A 24,571-nucleotide genomic window follows, 5' to 3' on the forward strand; every position below is an offset into this window, starting at 1 on the left:
ATCCCTCTCATAATGATGCTCATGATTAACAAATATACCTGCGTCCACTACTTATAAATTATGGCTCCAAGGTATCCCCAAGAGGCTGCAACAGAAGTGCGTACTGACTTTTCAAAGGCAACTGGGAGGGAAGTGTTGACATAGACCATATGCAACTATGCCCACGTGATCAGATTAGCCTCTAGGTATCCCTTACAAAGACCAGTTCAACCCCCTCTTATGAACATCAACATGCTGCGTGAAGAAGGTTTGTAAGGAAATCCTTTGAATGTAATGTGAGGAATAGTCTTGCTTTTTCTTCACTAACAAGTGTAATATTGGCTTAATACTCGATGTTGTCATAGAAGCATATCAAGATGGCCATGTAGCAATGTGCACATCTTGCACAGACAGCTCCACGAGTTCTCTAGTGCAGGTAGTCCGAAGGCTGTGCAGATACTTCAAATAGACTGAGAAGCAGCTGGATAGAAAACATTTCTTGTTGGTTTCTGTAACCAAGTGGACAGTGCTGAAACACACTAAGGAGGAACTAGTATATTATCCTCTTCTGTTTGATTGTTTTTTCTACAGATTTTTGGCTCAACAATTGAATCGCTGTGTCCTCCACCACACTGTGTGAAAGAACCTCATTGTATATGATAATGTGTACTTAATTTATCACTCCAGAGTTGGTTGTGAGTTGAGAAAGTGGTTCGCCTGTTGTGGAGGTATGCTAAAACTCTCAATGACCTAGAAGATCATTGAGAGTCTGACTTCTGCATACAGAAATTATAATAATATATTTCAGTGAATGGAGTTTTTACAGCCAAGCGTAACGTAGATAGAAGCCGAGATTGTCTGCACAACAATAGCAATTTTCTTGTAATGATTACTTTCCAGATGTGACACAAAACATATTTTGTTTTAATTTATAGTAAATTGCTCAGTCAGATTGAGTCCTGCCCCGATGACTTTCATATTCTGCTCTCTCTCTCTCTCTCTCTCTCTCTCTCTGACAAAATTTGGTCAGAATTATGTGTATTATTCAGAGTATCATCTTCTTGTATTCACAAGACAATATCAAGTTAATTTAAATCCACACTAGGAAATTGGTAGATGGTAAGAGCTGCCTAACATTTCCCTTAGTGTTGCCAAGTCTCAGCTTTACTGATAACAGGAATAATGTTTCCATGGTCAATCTATTTCTTTAATGGATCCAAAAAATCTTGCACTGCTAAGAACAATTTGAGATGAACTGTGGTCAGCAGCTTAGCTGAATGAAGCAATATTGAGAAGATATCTAGCGAAATCTTACTTAACTTTATTATTAGGGTAAGTGTAGAGAAGTGTAGCTAGGAATTGTGTTCAGATGGACTGATGCCTGCCTGTAGTGATTTACTAATGTGAACTAGGCAAGTAGTGCTGAACTGTGTAGCTCATATAGTTTGAAATTTACATCTTACTCACTTCACACTAAAGACAAATTTCACAGTTACAGAGAATTTATGTAGAATTATTGTGGTGTAATTCTTAAAACTGACTGCTGCCTTAGTAGTGCTCTTTATGCAGCTGAATATGTCTCTTTGGGCAACATGGAAATTAATTTCAGTCCATCCACCAATAAGATTCAGAATATTGACTGTCACATAGAGTTTGACACGTCTTGTCTGTTATACATAAAAATTCGAAGCTTCGCATTGTTGTAGTTAGGAAAATCATGTCTTCTTCTTTGCTTGTTACTTGATAGAGTAAGTAGTAAAGTAGATAAGGGCTATGCCGAGTAATTACCTGTTGTGAAATTTTGTTTCCAATGTGATTGGTAAGTCTTGTGGCAACCTTGTCTCAATAAGAAGTTATTCTGACTTGTTCTACTCAAATGACACAAAATTGCACATGGACACAATCCGTTTTGAAGTCATCAGTTAGTAATAGATTACTGCTTTGTAATGCTTAGAGTAAGCACATCTTGTAGTTACTTTCCACATAAGCTAATAATGCCAAATGTTAATGCATTAGAATTTTCAAGTCTATTGTAATCAATGCAGCAGTTTATATGCTTACAGATTTCTCCTACCGTATACTGCAAGAGACATCAACATATCATTAGTTAAGTCTTTCGTCTGTTGAAATTTGCTGACAGTGACTTCAAAAGCCACAAAATTTTCGCATGCTTCTACACTAGGTAACTTTCAAAATAGATAGTTCTGAGTAAAAGCTAGTTTAATACCTCCCATATCATTTGTAATTAACTTAAAGTTATTCACATCCGGTCGTGTGCCCCAAAAGCGAATGTCATGTCTACATCTCTATCAGACTTTCTCTATACCGTATTAACTGTCCTTGCAGTACACACTACCCATGTGAAGTACATAGTAATAAAGCTCTTCATTCTTGTCAAACTGATAAGCTAGAAGCAGGCACTGAGAGGGGTGGTTACTGCAAAGATAATGTCTAAGTCATTGGAGGTCCTGTAAAACTGTGGAGTAAGAGGTGTTCATATATGAACAGTCAGTCAGATATCTGTTACGGAAATATTTTTGGGTGGAACTGGTGCTGCTGGCATGTCAAAAAGAGACATAAATTATGGATGCTCTGTAATAGTCACATATTTTTGTGAATTTAATGTTCCCGTTACTGATAGACCACTGGCACATCCAAAAGCATACTGTGTGAATGGTAGAGTACACCACCTACAAGTTGTTGCTACCTACAGTGTTGCCAGTGGTGCAGACTTCTGGATCTAAAAATTCTGAAATGTAATTGTCAAGTTAAGGATTAGGCCTGGTTAGTGATTGCAGTGACAAGGTTGTTTATGAAAAACTGTACAAGTGGTTTCTGCAATGTTGTGTTAAATATGAATCACAAAGGGTAAACTTTGGTAACACTCATTGGCAGCATTTACTGTCATTACCCCATTCACATGCGATGGCAGTTGTCCTTCCTTCTGTAAAGTACAGGAAGAATAAGTTATTGGCAATGAGAGAACTCTTCATCGCAGTTTCAGTAATAATAATACTAATATCGAATACTTCTTCAGCCGTATGGCCGTGTCCAGATGGTGATATTTTGGCAAGCTGACTTCTTACCATCTTCAGGCTTTCCTGATGATAAATTGATTTATAATAATACAGGGTATTAGTACTAGTATTGTGATATGATATGTGCATGTGGCTAGGGCCTCCCGTTGGATAGCCGGTCGCCTGGTGCAAGTTTTTTTAGTTGATACCATTTTGGTAACTTGTGTGTTGATGGGGATGAAATGATGATGAAGACAACAAAATACCCAGTCCCTGATTGGAGAAAATCTTTAACCAGGTCGGGAATCAAACTGGGCCCCTTGCGCACGATATTCTGCTGCCCTGACCGCTCAACTATGGAACTGGAAATAATAGTAGTAATAGTAATAATAACAATAATAATAATAATAATAATAATAATAATAATAATAATAATAATAATAATAATAATAAATCCCGTGGAGGCCCGGGAAAAGAATAGGCCTCCGGTATGTTCTGCCAGTCGTAAAAGGCGACGAAAAGAACAAACCACTAATAGGGCTAACCCCCCTTTTAGTGTGATTAGTTGGTTCAGGACAGAACTAATGAAGCCTCGGACAAGCGCCGTCATGGTCGGGGACGACGCTTGAACCCTATGCCCGCCCACAATGGTAACGACACTGCTAGCCAACTGGAAAATGATTTAAATCCAAATAGAGGTGTTTTGCAGGATATGCTTCCTGCAACCACCCTAGAAGGAAAACAAAGACAGAGGATGAGATGGTCAGATGAAGTTAATCGACACCTCATGTTCTGTTATTACCAAGCAACAAACCTAGGAACCAACACAACTGGATACAGATCACAAGTATACACAACATTTATTACCAGATACCCAGAATTAAAATTTTTAACAGAACAACGACTAGCTGATCAGATCCGTGTAATAATAAAAAATAACAGGATACCCCAGTCAGAATTAGATAACATCAAACAACAAGTACAACAAATACTGGAACAAAATAATGTGCAATCAGAAGAAGAAGAAAATACAGTAATGGACTCAAACATCCCAGAGCAAACAAACAAAGAACAACACGCACCAATTAAACAATCAGAGGAAAACGAAATCTTAAGGCAGCCACCAGAACAAGCACAAATAGAACACAAAGTGACACAGATATTAGATATAGAAGAAAAATTTCAGCTAACATATATAGAATACAAAGACACAAATACAGACATTAGACCATTCTTGCATAGACCACCAAATAACCCACAAGTCGAAACAACAATAAAAACTATCAACACAATCATACACAACAAAATAAATGAAAACACAACTATGGAAGAGTTACAACTACTGGTATATATAGGAGCACTCACTACACTAAATATACACACTAGGCAGAGATCAGAACCAACCAACACACAGAAGAAACCCACAAAACCAGCATGGCAACACAGGTTACAGATCAAAATAGAAAAACTGAGAAAAGACATCGGACAGCTAACACAATTTATAAGAAATGAAATCTCGGGAAAAAAAAACGAAAAACGTTAGGTAAAATCTCACAACAAGAAGCGACAGAGCAATTAGACGAAAAGAAGCAGAAATTACAAGCATTCGCCAAACGACTCAGACGATACAAAAAAAGTGAAAATAGAAGGAAACAAAACCAAACATTCAACACAAACCAAAAGAAATTTTACCAGACAATAGATAACACACACATTGAAATAAACAATCCACCAAACATAACAGACATGGAACACTTCTGGAGCAACATATGGTCAAACCCGGTACAACATAACAGGCATGCACGGTGGATACAAGCAGAAACAGACACATACAAGATGATACCACAAATGCCTGAAGTGACAATTTTGGAACATGAAGTCACCCAAGCAATTAATTCTACTCACAATTGGAAAGCCCCTGGAAATGATAAAATAGCAAATTTCTGGTTAAAGAAGTTCACCTCAACACATTCACATCTAACTAAATTATTTAACAGTTACATTGCAGACCCATACACATTCCCTGATACACTTACACATGGAATAACTTATCTGAAACCTAAAGATCAAGCAGACACAGCGAACCCAGCTAAATATCGCCCCATAACATGCCTACCAACAATATACAAAATATTAACTTCAGTCATTAAACAGAAACTAGTGACACATACAACACAGAACAAAATTATAAATGAAGAACAAAAAGGCTGTTGCAAAGGAGCACGAGGATGTAAAGAGCAACTGATAATAGATGCAGAGGTGACATATCAAGCTAAAACTAAACAAAGGTCGCTACACTACGCATACATCGATTACCAAAAAGCTTTTGATAGTGTACCCCACTCATGGTTACTACAAATATTGGAAATATGTAAAGTAGATCCTAAATTGATACAGTTCCTAAACATAGTAATGAAAAACTGGAAAACTACACTTAATATCCAAACAAATTCAAATAATATCACATCACAGCCAATACAGATTAAGCGTGGAATATACCAAGGAGATTCATTAAGTCCTTTCTGGTTCTGCCTTGCTCTGAACCCACTATCCAACATGCTAAATAATACAAATTATGGTTACAATATTACTGGAACATACCCACACAAAATCACACATTTGCTATACATGGATGATCTAAAACTACTGGCAGCAACAAATCAACAACTCAACCAATTACTAAAGATAACAGAAGTATTTAGCAATGATATAAATATGGCTTTTGGAACAGACAAATGTAAGAAAAATAGCATAGTCAAGGGAAAACACACTAAACAAGAAGATTACATATTGGATAACCACAGCGACTGCATAGAAGCGATGGAAAAAACAGATGCCTATAAATATCTAGGATACAGACAAAAAATAGGAATAGATGATAGAAATATTAAGGAAGAGCTAAAAGAAAAATATAGACAAAGACTAACAAAAATACTGAAAACAGAATTGACAGCAAGAAACAAGACAAAAGCTATAAATACCTATGCTATACCAATATTGACCTACTCATTTGGAGTAGTGAAATGGAGTAACACAGACCTAGAAGCACTCAATACACTTACACAATCACAATGCCACAAATATAGAATACATCACATACATTCAGCAACAGAAAGATTCACATTAAGCAGAAAGGAAGGAGGAAGGGGATTTATTGACATAAAAAACCTACATTATGGACAGGTAGACAAATTAAGAAAATTCTTTCTAGAACGAGCAGAAACTAGCAAAATACACAAAGCAATCACCCACATAAATACATCGGCTACACCACTACAATTTCATAACCACCTCTACAACCCTTTAGATCACATAACATCAACAGATACAAAGAAAGTAAATTGGAAAAAGAAAACACTACATGGCAAGCACCCGTATCATCTAACACAGCCACACATCGATCAAGACGCATCCAACACATGGCTAAGAAGAGGCAATATATACAGTGAGACAGAAGGATTCATGATTGCAATACAGGATCAAACAATAAACACCAGATATTACAGCAAGCATATTATTAAAATCCCAATACCACAACAGATAAATGCAGACTTTGCAAACAACAAATAGAAACAGTAGATCACATCACAAGCGGATGTACAATACTAGCAAATACAGAATACCCCAGAAGACATGACAACGTCGCAAAAATAATATATCAACAGCTTGCCTTACAACATAAACTTTTAAAACAACACGTTCCTACATAAAAGTTGTTGTGTTGTTGTGGTCTTCAGTCCTGAGACTGGTTTGATGCAGCTCTCCATGCTACTCTACCCTGTGCAAGCTTTTTCATCTCCCAGTACCTACTGCAACCTACATCCTTCTGAATCTGCTTAGTGTATTCATCTCTTGGTCTCCCTCTACAATTTTTACCCTCCACGCTGCCCTCCAATACTAAATTGGTGATCCCTTGATGCCTCAGAACATGTCCTACCAACCAATCCCTTCTTCTGGTCAAGTTGTGCCACAAACTTCTCTTCTCCCCAATGCTATTCAATACTTCCTCATTAGTTATGTGATCTACCCATCTAATCTTCAGCATTCTTCTGTAGCACCACATTTCGAAAGCTTCTATTCTCTTCTTGTCCAAACTATTTATCGTCCATGTTTCACTTCCATACATGGCTACACTCCATACGAATACTTTCAGAAATGACTTCCTGACACTTAAATCTATACTCGATGTTAACAAATTTCTCTTCTTCAGAAACGCTTTCCTTGCAATTGCCAGCCTACATTTTATATCCTCTCTACTTCGACCATCATCAGTTATTTTGCTCCCCAAATAGCAAAACTCCTTTACTACCTTAAGTGCCTCATTTCCTAATCTAATTCCCTCAGCATCACCCGACTTAATTAGACTACATTCCATTATCTTTGTTATGCTTTTGTTGATGTTCATCTTATATCCTCCTTTCAAGACACTGTCCATTCCATTCAACTGCTCTTCCAAGTCCTTTGCTGTCTCTGACAGAATTATAATGTCATCGGCGAACCTCAAAGTTTTTATTTCTTCTCCATGAATTTTAATACCTACTCCGAATTTTTCTTTTGTTTCCTTTACTGCTTGCTCAATATACAGATTGAACAACATCGGGGAGAGGCTACAACCCTGTCTTACTCCCTTCCCAACCATTGCTTCCCTTTCATGTCCCTCGACTCTTATAACTGCCATCTGGTTTCTGTACAAATTGTAAATAGCCTTTCGCTCCCTGTATTTTACCCCTGCCACCTTTAGAATTTGAAAGAGAGTATTCCAGTCAACATTGTCAAAAGCTTTCTCTAAGTCTACAAATGCTAGAAACGTAGGTTTGCCTTTCCTTAATCTTTCTTCTAAGATAAGTCGTAAGGTCAGTATTGCCTCACGTGTTCCAGTGTTTCTACGGAATCCAAACTGATCTTCCCCGAGGTTGGCTTCTACTAGTTTTTCCATTCGTCTGTAAAGAATTCGTGTTAGTATTTTGCAGCTGTGACTTATTAAGCTGATAGTTCGGTAATTTTCACATCTGTCAACACCTGCTTTCTTTGGGATTGGAATTATTATATTCTTCTTGAAGTCTGAGGGTATTTCGCCTGTCTCATACATCTTGCTCACCAGATGGTAGAGTTTTGTCAGGACTGGCTCTCCCACGGCCGTCAGTAGTTCCAATGGAATATTGTCTACTCCGGGGGCCTTGTTTCGACTCAGGTCTTTCAGTGCTCTGTCAAACTCTTCACGCAGTATCTTATCTCCCATTTCATCTTCATCTACATCCTCTTCCATTTCCATAATATTTTCCTCAAGTACATCGCCCTTGTATAGACCCTCTATATACTCCTTCCACCTTTCTGCTTTCCCTTCTTTGCTTAGAACTGGGTTTCCATCTGAGCTCTTGATATTCATACAAGTCGTTCTCTTATCTCCAAAGGTCTCTTTAATTTTCCTGTAGGCGGTATCTATCTTACCCCTAGTGAGATAGGCCTCTACATCCTTACATTTGTCCTCTAGCCATCCCTGCTTAGCCATTTTGCACTTCCTGTCGATCTCATTTTTGAGGCGTTTGTATTCCTTTTTGCCTGTTTCACTTACATGTATACACCACAAAATGTACTGGAGAATGATGAATACAAATTATACTGGAACAGAACCATTATAACAGATAAAACAACGCCACATAACAAACCTGACATCATACTCACCAATAAAAAGAAGAAATTAACACAACTAATTGAAATATCCATACCCAATACAGCAAATATACAGAAGAAAACAGGAGAAAAAATTGAAAAATACATCCAACTGGCTGAGGAAGTCAAGGACATGTGGCATCAGGATAAAGTTGACATTATACCAATTATACTTTCAACTACAGGAGTCATACCACGCAATATCCACCAGTACATCAATGCAATACAGCTACATCCAAACTTATATATACAACTTCAGAAATCCGTAATTATTGATACATGTTCAATTACTCGAAAGTTCCTAAACGCAATGTAGCATATACCGTACGGTTAAAAGGAAGTGACGCTTGATCAAGGTCCGCGTCACTTTCATTCCGAACCAGACCTAAGGTCTGAGAAAGGAAAGATAATAATAATAATAATAAAATACGTCACGTACATTCAGCAACTGAAAGATTCACATTAAGCAGAAAGGAAGGAGCAAGGGGATTTATCGACATAAAAAACGTACATTATGGACAGGTAGACAATTTAAGAAAATTCTTTATAGAACGAGCAGAAACTAGCAAAATACACAAAGCAATCACTCTTATAAATACATCGGCTACACCATTGCATAACCACTACTACAACCTTTTAGATCACATAACATCAACAGATAGAAAGAAAGTAAATTGGAAAAAGAAAACACTACATGGCAAGCACCCATATCATCTAACATAGCTACACATTGATCAAGACGCATCCAACACATGGCTAAGAAAAGGCAATATGTACAGTGAGATGGAAGGATTCATGATTGCAATACAGGATCAAACAATAAACACCAGATATTACAGCAAGCATATTATTAAAGATCCCAATACCACAACAGATAAGTGCAGACTTTGCAAATAACAAATAGAAACAGTAGATCACATCACAAGTGGATGTACAATACTAGCAAATACAGAATACACCAGAAGACATGACAATGTAGCAAAAATAATACATCAACAACTTGCCATACAACATAAACTAATAAAGCAACACGTTCCCACATACAAGTATACACCACAAAATGTACTGGAGAATGATGAATGCAAATTATACTGGAACAGAGCCATTATAACAGATAAAACACCACCACATAACAAACCTGACATCATACTCACCAATAAAAAGAAGAAATTAACACAACTAATCGAAATATCCATACCCAATACAACAAATATACAGAAGAAAACAAGAGAAAAAGTTGAAAAATACATCCAACTGGCTGAGGAAGTCAAGGACATGTGGCATCAGGATAAAGTTGACATTATACCAATCATACTATCAACTACAGGAGTCATACCACACAAAATCCACCAGTACATCAATGCAATACAGCTACATCCAAACGTATATATACAACTACAGAAATCTGTAATTATTGATACATGTTCAATTACCCGAAAGTTCCTAAATGCAATGTAACATATACCGTACAGTTAAAAGGAAGTCACGCTTGATCAAGGTCCGCGTCACTTTCCATTTTTAACCAGACATAACGTCTGAGAAAGGAAAGAAATAATAATAACAACAATAATGTATTCAGTGTGAAATATTGTAGAAAATTTTTGTGGTTGAAATAATTGTATGCATGAGAAAATTGTTCACTGTATCCTTATTTCACGTCCAGAAAACATTCAGAGTTGTAATCAAGCTAGTTGAGTTATGTAACACTTTAATGTTGAAAAGGCAGACAAGATGTCTGTGAAAGGGACTTATTTGAGAACAGTTTTTAGAAATGGGTACCGATGGCCACATCAGAATCACAATCAAATATAAATTCAAAGCAGCGTAATCAGTTAACACACAGCCTGAAAGTATATTTATTATGGATAGCAACTTACAGACAGAGCAGAACCCCCATCTAGAAGAAGAGTGCTGCTGTTTATACAAACGTCGAACATTTGAAACATGCAAATATTATAAACATAAGAAAATTTGAGAACCTTCTAGAAAGAAGTACTAAATCAACATTTTCTAGTGAATGGATTTGAACTGGCTGCCCATAGCGAGCCAGCTAGCAGCACTAACCATTACTCTATGCTCCTTGCAGCACAGCTCGTGGCATTCTTCCATCTCCTGGGTAAATAGCAACATGCTGTTTCAGAAGGTATCATTGGACCTGATGACAATATACTTGTTCTAGATCTTGTCAGTGGTCCTTTCTATGGTAGAACTGGAGAATCCTTGTGTTCTGGTCATGTTGTCACATCCTCTTTGCTGTGAAGAGCTTCAAAGGCAGCACCTCCAGTCAAAGCTTTGTGATCATCGAGCAGGCCTTCAGTTTCCTTGAACGAGAAACTCTCTTTTACAATATGTGCCTCAGGGCAGATGGACATGGATAATATGTCTGTGCATTTGTCTTTGTGAGAAGAGTCATAATCCTTGACTGTGTGTGTGACATCTGACAAGTGATGATACGCCCAAGGTTGTGCTTCAATAATTTTCCAGATGGGCCAATTTTCTGCGAAGACGTCAAATTTCATATCGAGTCTCCTGGACTATGTCTGTTATAGTGCTCTCGGCCCATTTCCTAGGCATCCAGGCATTGTACAAGAGCCAGCTGCCTTTTTTGATCATGGTGATGATGGGTTTCACATAGTCATCCTGAGTATTTTGTAGTCGAAACGAGAACAGTGTATCCAATGTTGTTTCGGCCTCTTCACCATGGAGCAGAAAAAATGGAGTAAAGCCTGTAGTGTCTTGCTTCTCCGAGTTAAATGTGAACATCTTGACCAGCAGTATTTTATCATAATCTCTCTGTTCAGTATCAATGTACATAGAGAGCGTATCTACTGGTGTCTTTTTAAAGTGTTCTGTGAAGCCGTTCATTTGTAGGTGGAATGCAATTGTCATCCTGTGGTTGATGTTGCATTGTGAAATTTATAGTGATATCAGACTATATTGGAAAAGTTTTCCATGATTGGGGATAATCATACAGAATGTTGTGTGTTTCAAAATGGAGCATTGAAATTTCTGGAATTGCGGCAGTTGACACAGCTTTGATGACAATGTAGTGGGTGAGGTAGTCAATCCATAGATCTTCATTTGTTGACTTCAGAAACCACCACCAAGAGGTCAATTCTGACCTGGTGGATTACGCAGCACATACTTCCATTGCTGGCATTCCTTACAATGGTCCATGTAGCGTCTTTACAGACAGGTAGATACCTGACCAGTGACACCTGCATCTAATTCTGCCTCAAATCTTCATGTATCTGAGGTAATAAGACATTGGGGCTTTGTGGAAGTACTTTAGGATAACCAGGCTTGGATGAGCTTGAATTATAAGCAACCATCCCCCCCCCCCCCCCCCAACCCTCTTGGGTCATAGTTCCTCATACACAATGTTCCATTTGTTAATTGGAATTGTCCTTTGGTCAGTTCTTCCTTTGGTTTTCAGCAGTGTTGGATCTTCCCCCTATTCAGCAGCAATGTCATTTAATGCAGTGATGACTGAGATGTCATCCATGCTGCTGTGTTCACCCAAAGAATTCCATGTAGTCAATCAGTGTGATGGCATTTGTGTCCACTTTTGTATACTACTGTGATTTCATTCTCCGGGATCCAAAGCACCCATATCGGCATTTGAGCCAGAAAATCCTTCAGGCTTGTCAGCCAACATAGAGAATGGCCATCTGTCACAATGGTGAATGGTTTGCCAAATAAATATGACTCAACTTATCGATGACCCAGACAATGCAAGGAACTCTTTTTCAGTTGTAGAGTAGTTCATCTGGGACTGGGAGAGTACTGTGGAAGCAAAAGCACCTCCTGATTTGGCACTAGAACTGCACTTATCCTAAAACTGCCAGCTTCTGTGTGAAGGTCTGCTTAGCATTAACATTATATAACGCCAGAACTGGAGAAGAGATTAGTGCCTCCATGAGGGCAAAGAAAAATCTTTCTTGCATATCATCACAGGAAAATTTGATGTCTCCATGCAGTAATTCTTGCAAGGAATGTGCCTTGATGTATAACTGTTTTATAAATCGCCGGTAGTATGGGCACATTCTGAGAAAACTTCTCACATCATGAATGTACCAAGGAGTTAGAAAATCTTTGACTGCTTTTACTTTCTCTGGATTGGGACAGACCCCATTGCCATTAACTTAAGATTTCTTTTCTTGGATGATCAAGAAGCACTTTTTCGGATTCAGGCAGAGTTCTGTGGTCTGAAGACATGTCAACTTGGTTGTCAGGTGACTTGATGTTCTTCAGATGTCTTCTAAAAATGATAGTGTCATCCAGATTGCAGTGACACATCATCCATTAAAGGCTTCAAAGGAGGTTGTCTATCATATACTCAAAGGTGGCTGGAGTGTTTCATAATCAAAATGGCATAACAGTAAACCCATAGAAGCAGTCAGGTGTTGTAAAGGCAGTCTCTACCTGGCCTGTGCCATCATTTGCCAATAGCCTATCACATGACCATAATTGAGAAATAGTTTGCCCCTTTCAGGCAGTCTAGGATGTCATCAGTATATGGCAACAGGAAGACATCTTTTATTATGAATTTGTTCAGTTTGTAGTTGACACAGAAACACCGAAATCTTTCATCTTCAGAAAGACCAAAGGAGAGGACCAAGGATTCTCTGAAGGTTTAGTTATGTAATTTTGCAGCATCTTCTCCTCCACTTCCTCCAGAGTTATATGTTGTTCAGTTGGCAACAACCTATACAAGTGCTGATTAATTGATGGATGATACCCAGTGTTTGTATGGTGTTTTGCTATGGACCTCTTGGTCTATCTTTCCTCAATTCCAAATTTGAAAGTATCCCAACATTGTCGCAGAATGGCTGTCACTCGTTGACATTATTGCTGGATTAGTCCAGATCCAAATTGGCAGTTTGATAGTAGCTTCCTTCACTGTGTTGGCTGTTATAGTATCAGAATGTGATTCTTCATTATTGACACTAAGCCACCCTTCCTGGACTGGTTCGGCTGTCCCTATGCACATATGATTAGAGGTAAGGTATGGCTACTTCTGTTAATTAGTGATCAACAGTTCTTCTTGACTACTTGTGACCCCTATAATCATCATGGTTATGTAGATTTATTTTGGGAGCCTGGGTAGCTTTTTGCATTTGAGAAAAGCTTTATATTTTACCTGTTTCTGTAGACTGATGAATCAAAGTTGTCTCAATTATTATGGTAGGATAACAATGTCTTCAGTGTCAAACAATCATCCAAGGCAGAGTAGGTGTGGGTGTGCGTGCGCGCACGCATGCACAGTCACTTTTCTGTCATGGAATATAATCTTTGTTAGCTGGTGACAATAAGCATTAGGTGCTACAGAAGAAAAATATCCTAGTCGACAAGGAGCTTGGCTGTCGATGACATCGATCAGATTTCGTGACATTGTGGTAATTGTTGTCCATGGATTATTTTCATCTGTGGCAGCCTCATCTCCATAGATGATCGCCTTGTGTAGTTTTCCTGAATTCAGCGGCTAGGTGAATGGCTGGTAACTCTGTACAGTGACAAGCAGTGGCTACAGCATGTGACCTCGTCCATGGTACAATGGTGTGCTATGTCTGGCAGGTAGATTATAATCGTCTTCAGTTGGCTGACTGTTATAATGGTTGATTTCTTGTGGTGTGATAGTTATTGATATTCATCTTCTTTCTCTACGGCATTCAGGGCGTCCACAGTGAAAACATACTGGCATGTTGTCCTTTGTGCTTCAAATGCCTGTGCTTCTGCAGCGTGTTATACATGGCCCAAGAGCTGATTGAACTTGTGTTGATTATATGCTAGATGTTGTTTGATGGCTGCGGTATAAGTGCAAGTTGGCCAAATCCATTCTTTGTGTCCCACTCGACTGGTGATGAGACTGGTGCTAAAGGTCGATACAAATCTTCCTCAGTATTCTCTATTACATCCTGGAACATAAGCCTGACATTCACTGCTGCTATCTCTTATATATCCAGTCTAACACTTCTGACTGCCATAAACTGCTGTCTCTCTTGTCTTACTACTTGACACATGAGAGAGGAGACTTTGTGGTGGTCTTCTGCAACTGCCATAGGAAACAAATTTAGGAGTCAGTCATGCCTCTTTTTGTCTAATTCATCATCTGTTGCATTTCCTCAATACACTGGCACCATTTGATGAATTCCTCTTTTGTCATGGCATCATTTTCCAGGAATGCTTAGTTCATATCGCCTGCAATTCCTTTCGTTAAGTGTGAGATTTTGTCAACTTCTGTTATTTTCAGATTCACAGTGTGGCGTAGGCCCAAAACATTTTGTATATTACACTGTGTTGTTTCCCCATAATGTTTGGCCTTTTTCTTAAATTGTTATGCTAAGCAGACTTGCTGCCAATTTTCTCCATTTCAGCCTGGAATTTGTCCCAGTTATCAAGTGTCTTTTGTTTCTATGCCACCATCAGACAGACAGAGTATCATGCTGGGCACTTCACAAGAGTCAACTGGCCTTTGTATGCCTCTCAGTCAGATTGTATTCATGAGGTTGTGCAAGTCATTTCAGGCGCAATCATCTGTGCCACTGGAACTGGTATTCTCCTTTCTACTGATCTCACCCCATCATTGGATAGTGCTGTGGTGGACCAATGACATTGCAGTAGCTATTCAGGATCACTGATGAGCCCTGCAAAGTTTCAAACAATGCCCTACGAGACCAACCATATCACTTTTGAGCGACATTGTGCTGTTGTTGTTGTTGTTGTTGTTGTTGTTGTGGTCTTCAGTCCTGAGACTGGTTTGATGCAGCTCTCCATGCTACTCTATCCTGTGCAAGCTTCTTCATCTCCCAGTACCTACTGCAACCTACATCCTTCTGAATCTGCTTAGTGTATTCATCTCTTGGTCTCCCTCTACGATTTTTACCCTCCACGGTGCCCTCCAATGCTAAATTTGTGATCCCTCGATGCCTCAAAACATGTCCTACCAACCGATCCCTTCTTCTAGTCAAGTTGTGCCACAAACTTCTCTTCTCACCAATCCTATTCAATACCTCCTCATTAGTTACATGATCTACCCACCTTATCTTCAGCATTCTTCTGTAGCACCACATTTCGAAAGCTTCTATTCTCTTCTTGTCCAAACTAGTTATCGTCCACGTTTCACTTCCATACATGGCTACACTCCATACAAATACTTTCAGAAACGACTTCCTGACACTTAAATCTATACTCGATGTTAACAAATTTCTCTTCTTCAGAAACGCTTTCCTTGCCATTGCCAGTCTACATTTTATATCCTCTCTACTTCGACCATCATCGGTTATTTTACTCCCTAAATAGCAAAACTCTTTTACTACTTTAAGTGTCTCATTTCCTAATCTAATTCCCTCAGCATCACCCGACTTAATTTGACTACATTCCATTATCCTTGTTTTGCTTTTGTTGATGTTCATCTTATATCCTCCTTTCAAGACACTATCCATTCTGTTCAACTGCTCTTCCACGTCCTTTGCTGTCTCTGACAGAATTACAATGTCATCGGCGAACCTCAAAGTTTTTATTTCTTCTCCATGAATTTTAATACCTACTCCGAATTTTTCTTTTGTTTCCTTTACTGCTTGCTCAATATACAGATTGAATAACATCGGGGAAAGGCTACAACCCTGTCTCACTCCTTTCCCAACCACTGCTTCCCTTTCATGCCCCTCGACTCGTATAACTGCCATCTGGTTTCTGTACAAATTGTAAATAGCCTTTCGCTCCCTGTATTTTACCCCTGCCACCTTCAGAATTTGAAAGAGAGTATTCCAGTCAACATTGTCAAAAGCTTTCTCTAAGTCTACAGACATTGTGCTAAGACTCGCTATTTAATCAGATGCAGTAAGTAGGAATGCTGGGAACACATGTCTCTTTTCCAGGGATGTATGCATCTTCATGTCAGGTGTGGGCCAATCTCTGTGGTCTTAGGAGTGCCAATGTTCAACATCTACTCCAGGTCTTGTCCTACAGGGTTGTCTTTCTACCAATTCAGTGGTACTTGCAGAACAGCTTGCGACCCACTTTGCAACAGCATTGGCACGCTCTTCCCCTGCAGTTACCTTTCTACTGCGGAAGTGTCAAGTTGAAGACATCCCCTTATGTTCCACCCTGCACCAACCTCAATTCTATAATGGACTCTTCACTGACTGCAAATTACTTCAGGCTATTGCCTCTCTCCATGACACAGCTGCAGGCCCTGATTAAATTCAGTCAGATGATCCAACACCTGAATGTTCCCCAAAGGTAACATCTCTTCAGGGTCTTCAGCCGTCTTTACCTTCCAGATGCCTTCCCCTCACAATGGCGAGAGGTATAGATGTTCCAATCCTTAAACCAGGCAAGAGCTCAACCTCTTGCTAGTTAATGGCCGATTAGTCTGACCAACACTCTCTGTAAGTGCTTGAAAGGATGGTTGTCTGCAGATTATGCTGGGTTCTCGAATCTCCAGGCCTTTTGTTCCCTATTAGTGTGGTTTCCTGGAAGGACAGTTCACAACTGACAATGTGCTTAGGTTGGAAACAGCAATCTGATAGGCTTTTTATAAACACCAACACCTTGTCACAGCCTTTTTTGACCTGCATATGGCGTATGACACAACTCAACATCATCACACTTTACTCATTTCTCAGGACTATGGCTTTCAAGGCCATCTCTACCGATTTTTATTCATCGAGTATTGATTTAAGTGTCAGGAAGTCATTTCTGAAAGTATTTGTATGGAGTAGCCATGTATGAAGTGAAATATGGACGATAAATAGTTTAGACAAGAAGAGAATAGAAGCTTTCGAAATGTTGTGCTACAGAAGAATGCTGAAGATTAGATGGGTAGATCACATAACTAATGAGGAGGTATTGAATAGAATTGGGGAGAAGAGGAGTTTGTGGCACAACTTGACTAGAAGAAGGGATCAGTTGGCAGGACATGTTCTGAGGCATCAAGGGATCACCAATTTGGTACTGAAGAGCAGCGTGGAGGGTAAAAATCGTAGAGGGAGACCAAGAGATGAATACACTAAGCAGATTCAGAAGGATGTAGGCTGCAGTAGGTACTGGGAGACGAAGAAGCTTGCACAGGATAGAGTAGCATGGAGAGCTGCATCAAACCAGTCTCAGGACTGAAGACAACAACAACAACAACAACAACAACAACAACAGTTTTTATCCCACCTGTTGTTACATATTAGAGTTGGCACTTCACTCCCCAGATCTAAGAGGATAGCATCACATGGAGCTCTGCGTCGAGTGTCACTATTTTCATCATCCCTTTTAATGGGTTAGTAACCTCTGTTGGGCTGCTGGTCACCCCTCTGTTGTATATCAACAATTTTTGCATTTGGTCGTAGCTTCCACTTGATAGCTTCTGCTGAATGCCAGTTCCAAGGTGCAATGCAGTGGGCTCTGCATGGGCCCTTTCCATGGTTTCCAGTTCTCTCCTACAAAAATGTTGATCATGCATTTCTGCCATTGTACCACAGTACCTCCTGACCCAGAATCCTACTTAGGTACTCAGCATCTGAATGTTGTAGCACAGTCCTGTTTTTTGGCCCTCCTTTCTGATAGAAAGGTGACCAAGCTGACCCATATTCGTCAAGCTGAAGACTAGCTCTCTGCTTATGTGCCCACACATATTGGGGTGCGCATTGTGCTACTCTTATCTGTATTTACCAGATCCTTGTTTTGTCCCACCTGAATTATGGTTGCACGGTTTGTGACTCGGTAGCTTGTTCAGCTTTAAAACTGTTAGACCCAGTCCACCATCATGGCATGCATCTGGCTACCAGTGCCTTTCAAATTAGTCCCATAGACAACCTCCTTGCTGAAACAGGGTTCTTCCCCCTTCAGATTCAATGGTACCAGCTATTGGTCTCCTACGCAATCACCATTCGACAATCCCCATTTTCTTTACATATGAGGGGTATCATCATCCTGATATCCGCTCTCTGGTGGGACTATGAGTTGGAATGCACCTCTGCCAAGAGCTCCATCTCCCCCTCCGTGGATTGTGCTCCCTGTGTTTTTTTGTGTGCTTCCCTGTGAGTGGTGCCCAGGTGACAAATGATGACCAATCTCTTTGGCTCCTGTTGTGTCCAGTTTTTCAAGAGTTCCAGGCTCCATTATCTTTTATGACATATGCCTCTAAAACTGTTGATCAGATGGGATATGTGTTTACATCTCTAGCCAGTATGGAATGCCATTTCCTGCCAGGAATGTGTAGTGTGTTTATGGCAGAGCTGACACGTATTAGCAGAGCTCTCCATTTTATTATACGGCCTCCTTTGACAATGTTGTAATATATACTTACTCAATAAGCAGTCTAGATACTACTGACTGATACTGGTCTCGCCACCCTATGGTCTCCTTTACCCACGACCTTCTTGCTGACTTGTGTTGTGCTGCCTGCTCAGTTGTCTTTCTCTGGGTCCCAATTCATATGTGTATCCTGGGGAATGAACTGGCCAAACAAATGGCTAGAGGAGCGTTTACTCACTCCCATTTCACTTTGCCACTGCAGATACGTGAGTACACTTGAGGTGTCTACTTTCTCGGAAATGGCAAGACATTTGGTGAGCTACTGCTCCGTCTAATAAACTGCACAATCAAGGAGGCAACTGCAGCAGGGTGCTCTTCCTTCTGCTTCTCTGGGAAGGAATCCACAATCCTATATCATCTCCACATTGGTCATACAGTGCCAAACCATAGTTTTCTTGTATGTAACAAGTCACTCCCACATTCTGGTTGTGGAGCCTTGCCGACAGTAGCTCACATCTTGGTGAAATTCCACTTCCTTTTGGCCCTCTGTGCTAAGTATGGACTTCTGCACTCATTACCTCTAATATTGGTGAACAATTGACAGAAGTTGAACTGGTTCTCTCGCTTTTCTGCATGAAAGTGATTTTTATTGTCAGTTATAAGGTTTTAATCTACGTATGGAGCTGGGACAGGATGGTTGCAGATGGGGCATCTCCTGCTGTATGCTAGGTCTGGGGGTTTCCCCAACCCTGTTTCCTTGACCAGGCTACTCTTTTATTCATCTTTTACTCTATTTTAATCACTTTTAGATTCAGTTTGCCTCCTTTCTTCCACACCCAGTTTTCTATTCTGGATGCAGTTTGTTGACAAGTGGGTGCTCCTGGCTGTGATGGATCAGGTGTGGAACAGCTATGGGTGTGACATTTCCTGTCGCTTGCAGAGCCCTGGGGACGCCCACCTGCTGACTTCCCTATCTCCTTCATCTTGCTTTTAATTATTGGTGGTACAAAAGATGTCCATTATGTTTTTAATCTTGCGACTTTGGTGCTTTAAAGATTGTGTATGTTTCTGCATTAAATGCCTTTAATACATTTGAAAAGCAGATACTGAGATTACAGGTAGAGAAGACAAAGCACCTTTGTCGAACAGATGCTGTTTTAATTGTAGGTGTCACTGTAAATTGATTGCTCACCATTTTCTTCTTCCCATTAATTTTTTTCCATTATAATTTTAATACAGAGTATTTATTATGAAGATACATTTTAATTGCTGTATGGATGATGAAAGTTTGAGATTTTCAATATGTTTCCATCATCAGTCTCAAATGATATTGCTTGGAATTGAGAAGTAAAACTTCTTAAAACTTTGAATTGTGCTCTGAGATATCATGGCAATTAAGAGAAAAGGAGAAAATAAGTTGAAATGGATAATAGTAGCAGTCATTTTCTTTCCTTTCAGAATGAGGATTGCACAGAGAATGCAACTGAACGAAGGCCATCCCAGGTGGAGCATTGGCTTCAGCAGATCAAAGTAGAAACGGAAATAGAACCAAGTGTTGCAGAACAAGATAAAAATTTAGAACATTAGTTAACTGTCGATGTTTTTATTTTTTTCTGTAAGAATGTAGCACTGTAGTGGTCCTATGCACAATTTCCTGGTCATATGTGATGTCATATGTCATTCATTAACTTGCATTTTGAACAGTGTCTCTGTCAGGAAGGGTTCTCTTGTTGTAAAATGGCAGCAGTAATTTCCATATCTGTTGCCAAATCTATATTTATTTATTATTGCACTTATAATTGTGTGTGTGTGTGTGTGTGTGTGTGTGTGTGTGTGTGTGTGTGTGTGCGTGCGAGAGTGTGAGTGAGTGAGTGAGAGAGAGAGAGAGAGAGAGAGAGAGAGAGAGAGAGAGAATTGATTCACATTTTCATAGCATGCTGATAAATTATTTATTTTTAGGTAATATATTGTGTGCACACTCCAGGTAGCAGTTCAAAGATGCTCATATTTGAAAGAAATGTATAATTTCCATGTTCATTGATTTGTATTCTTTCACAGTACTGCTGTATTATTTTATTATGTATTCTTAATGAGACAATATTGAAAATTTGTAAAGGAAATTATTTTGTGATTTTTCATTTGCTTTTCTACCAGAATTTGTATTTTGTACTTACAGATCACACACCTCAACGCTCATAGGTTTAAGGCATTACCAATCGCTGATTTTCACCCTTTGACACAAAAAAGTCTATCAGATAGTACACACTGATGAAAGACCCTGGGTTTCCAGTTATGTGGTAGTGTTTGGAAACTGTGACTTTTGACAGGTGTCACACTCGTCATCTGGTGAAGCATTGAGACATTGTTGTTATCCCAATATTTATGCTCCCATCAGCCAGAACATTAAGGCCAACTACCTAATAGCCAGTGTGCCCACCTTTTTCACAGATAATAGTGGTGAGACGTCGTGGCATGATAATAGTGGTAACACATCATGGCAGGGAGGCAATGAGGCCTTGGTAGGTCACTGTAGAGAATTAGCACCACATTTGCACACACAAGTGCATTATCTTTTTAAAAAAATGCCATTGCTGTAATGAAGGGGTGTGCATGGTCTGCAACCAGTGTATGATACTCCTCAGCTGTCATGGTGCCTTGCACGAGAGCTCCATAGACCCATGGATGTCCACATGAACATTCCTCAGAACGTAATGGAGCCACTGCCAGCTAGTCACCAGCCTGTAGTACAGGTGCCAGGGAGGTGTTCCCATGGAAGAAAACAGATTCACACTCTGCCATTAGCATGATGAATGTGGTATTTGGATTCATCAGACCGTGCAACGCTCTGCCACAGTACCAACATCCATTGCCAATGATCACATACCCATTTCAGTTGTAGTTGCCAATAACATGGTGTTAACATTGGCACACGCATGGGTCGTCGGCTGAGGAGGCCCATGCACTGTGTCTTCACATACACTTGTACTCTATCCAGCATTAATGTCTGAGGTCACTTCTGCCACAGTTCACTCCTGTCCTGTTTTACGAGTCTGCCCAGTCTACAACACCAGACATCTGTAGTGAGGGGTGGCCATCCAGCACCACAATGTCCGGTTGGGTGAACACATGACAAAGTCGTGCAGTTTCCAAAATGCTTGTGCTGAGCCTCCAGGCCATCACAGTCTGCCCTCGATCAAACTCAGAATGCGTGCCTTCCTCATTCCACACATGGACAGCACACTCACTGATACTACATGCACTGTGTGCGTGTGCGCGTGCGTGCGCACCTGACTAGCAATCGCTCCATACCAGGTGACACTGCTATTGCCTGGATTGGTTTTTGTCGATAATAGGTTGGTGGTCATAATGTTCTGGCTGGTCAGTGTATGTGAAGCACAGCCACCTCCATTCCATAGATACTGGGGTCCACCATGTCATGATGGAGCAGGAGGGGCTGTTATGTTAGGTCTAGAGATTGTGCTAAATTCTTTGTGTGTCCATTCTTAACCAACCTGTCACATCACCAGTTCTGGGCGTGGTATAAGTGCTCTGTGTGGACATCTTGACCTGCCTGGCATGACAACTACTGATTGGTATCCTCTTAGCATATAGCTGGTAACGCGAGATTCCATGCTGAAGTAAACTGATGCACCTCAAAATTATCAATTGTGACAAAGGCTATCAACTTGGTTTGCTGTAAAATTGTGTATTAACTGCTGAATGGTGGAAGTCCACCTTGCAGTAGTTGACTTGCTAGGCAGATGTAAATATCCATACAGAGTGGTGTGTGGCCGTGCCTTAACTCGCTTCTCCCACTGTTGGCTCATTGACACCAGGTAGAGGAAGAGGCATAGTGCCATCCTCCACATATAAATAGGATGACAACCACAATGTCTTGGCATTTTACCAAAAAAAATAATAAGAATGACACTCATGAAAATTTCACAGTATTACAACATAGTCTCCTGGCTGAAGCTTGAGAGCTTTTCATAAACCCTGGGAAAACCTATGCTCATATAAGTTACATGCTGTATACTCACTCACTATAATTAATATTTCCTTATATCACCTTTTCCCGCAATATCAGAATGGCTAAACTGTTAGTCTGTGATCTAAGTAATTGAATGATATGATGAACAATATTCAAGTAAGTTCAGTGAAAGTGTTTTGTAAGCAAAGTGTAATAGACAGATTTCATTTTAACTTACATAAAATTAAAGCTTCATGACAGCAAATGCGATTTTTTGGCTTCATATCTCCACACATTGATTCTGCCATGCACTTGTAACCAGCGCTTTCTCTTAGCATTATGTGTAACAGCACCTTTTTTCTTACATTTTAAAGTGTTGGATTTATTTAGAGAAAAATGTATTATAAATATCTCAGTAGATGGCACTTTCTTCATGTATGAAATTTCCAGTTATATACCGTATAAGTTGGCACCACATCTTTTTGTTTCGTACATTGCTATTGCAAATAGGAAGTTCTGTGATATGTTTATTGCTACAAGCATGTGTTTGCGAGCTGTTCATGTCAGCTTTAATGTCAACCTAGCTTAAATCAGTGCAATTCTTCTTTAAAATGAGGAAAATAAGTAGTTTCATTATGCCTATTAGTAAAAATAGGTAGACCAAAGAAGCAGAAAGTGTTGAATCTGCTCATGGTGAAAACGAGAAAGATTCTGAATATGGCTACCCGAATGTTGGACACTGTTGTAGATAAATGGAAGAGCAACAAGTGGTTGTATGTCAAGAATAAAATGTTGGGATGTAAATTGTGCCCTGAAATGAGAAGTCTAGCTGTCAATTAATGGATGCGAATGAAAATTTCAGTGGTGTGGACAAATGGTAAAAATCAGTCATTCTGGACAATCCCAAAAATAGCAGTTAATGTCACTGAGAAAAAAGATACACAATCACAAGGAGAGCACGAGGCATAAAGAATGCCAAAAAATAACATCTGAAGGAAAAAATAAAACATTGTAGGAATATCAACAATGTAGGAAAAGACAGATTGCTACTTACCACAAAGAAGACATGTTAAGTTGCCGACAGGCACAATTAAGACACTTACATAAAGCTTTCGGCCACAGCCCTCATCAGTAGAACACACACACACACACACACACACACACACACACACACACACACAAGCAAGCAAGCAAGCACACCTCACGGCGTGCGTGCGTGCGTGCGTGCGTGCGTGTGTGTGTGTGTGTGTGTGTGTGTTTTTGTTGAAGGGCTTATGGGCCGAAAGCTTTGTTTGTGACAGTCTTTCTGTTGTGCCTATCTGCAACTCAGCGTCTACAGAGTGGCAACTTCCCTTTTCTTATAATTATTACATTCCATCCTGGATTTTCCATTGTTTAGCTGAAGGGAAATCATTCATGGTTTCCATGAATATCTTCAAGAAAATAAATTCTCAGATATACTACTTCCTCTGAAGCACACTTTGGGCACAGTTCCAATATCTTTCAGTGAATGTGAAAGGAATTTCTCTCAAATGGATCTTGTAGTTACTTCATCTAGGTCATCTATGCTTGTGCGAACAACTTTTGCACTGTTGTTCATCAGGATGGTAGGAACTCCTCTCGCTTAGTTCAGACCTAACAAATATGTAGATTCACAGCTACCCCAAAGTCTTCAGTCTATAGT

The 24,571-nt window shown here is 39.7% G+C and overlaps 1 protein-coding gene across 1 annotated transcript in view; it reads left to right on the forward strand.

Moving 5' to 3' along the window:
• Window positions 1-21,027, forward strand: part of LOC126419199 (uncharacterized) — a 36,729-nt gene extending 15,702 nt beyond the window's left edge. Inside the window, exon 5 of the mRNA XM_050086334.1 lies at window positions 20,376-21,027. Coding sequence (XP_049942291.1) covers window positions 20,376-20,504 — 129 coding nt within the window. The 3' untranslated portion in view covers window positions 20,505-21,027. The remainder of the gene's footprint in view (window positions 1-20,375) is intronic.
• Window positions 21,028-24,571: the final 3,544 nt, after the last annotated feature.

Source organism: Schistocerca serialis, chromosome 9 (genome assembly GCF_023864345.2).
Source record: "Schistocerca serialis cubense isolate TAMUIC-IGC-003099 chromosome 9, iqSchSeri2.2, whole genome shotgun sequence".
Taxonomy (NCBI): Eukaryota; Metazoa; Arthropoda; class Insecta; order Orthoptera; family Acrididae; genus Schistocerca; species Schistocerca serialis.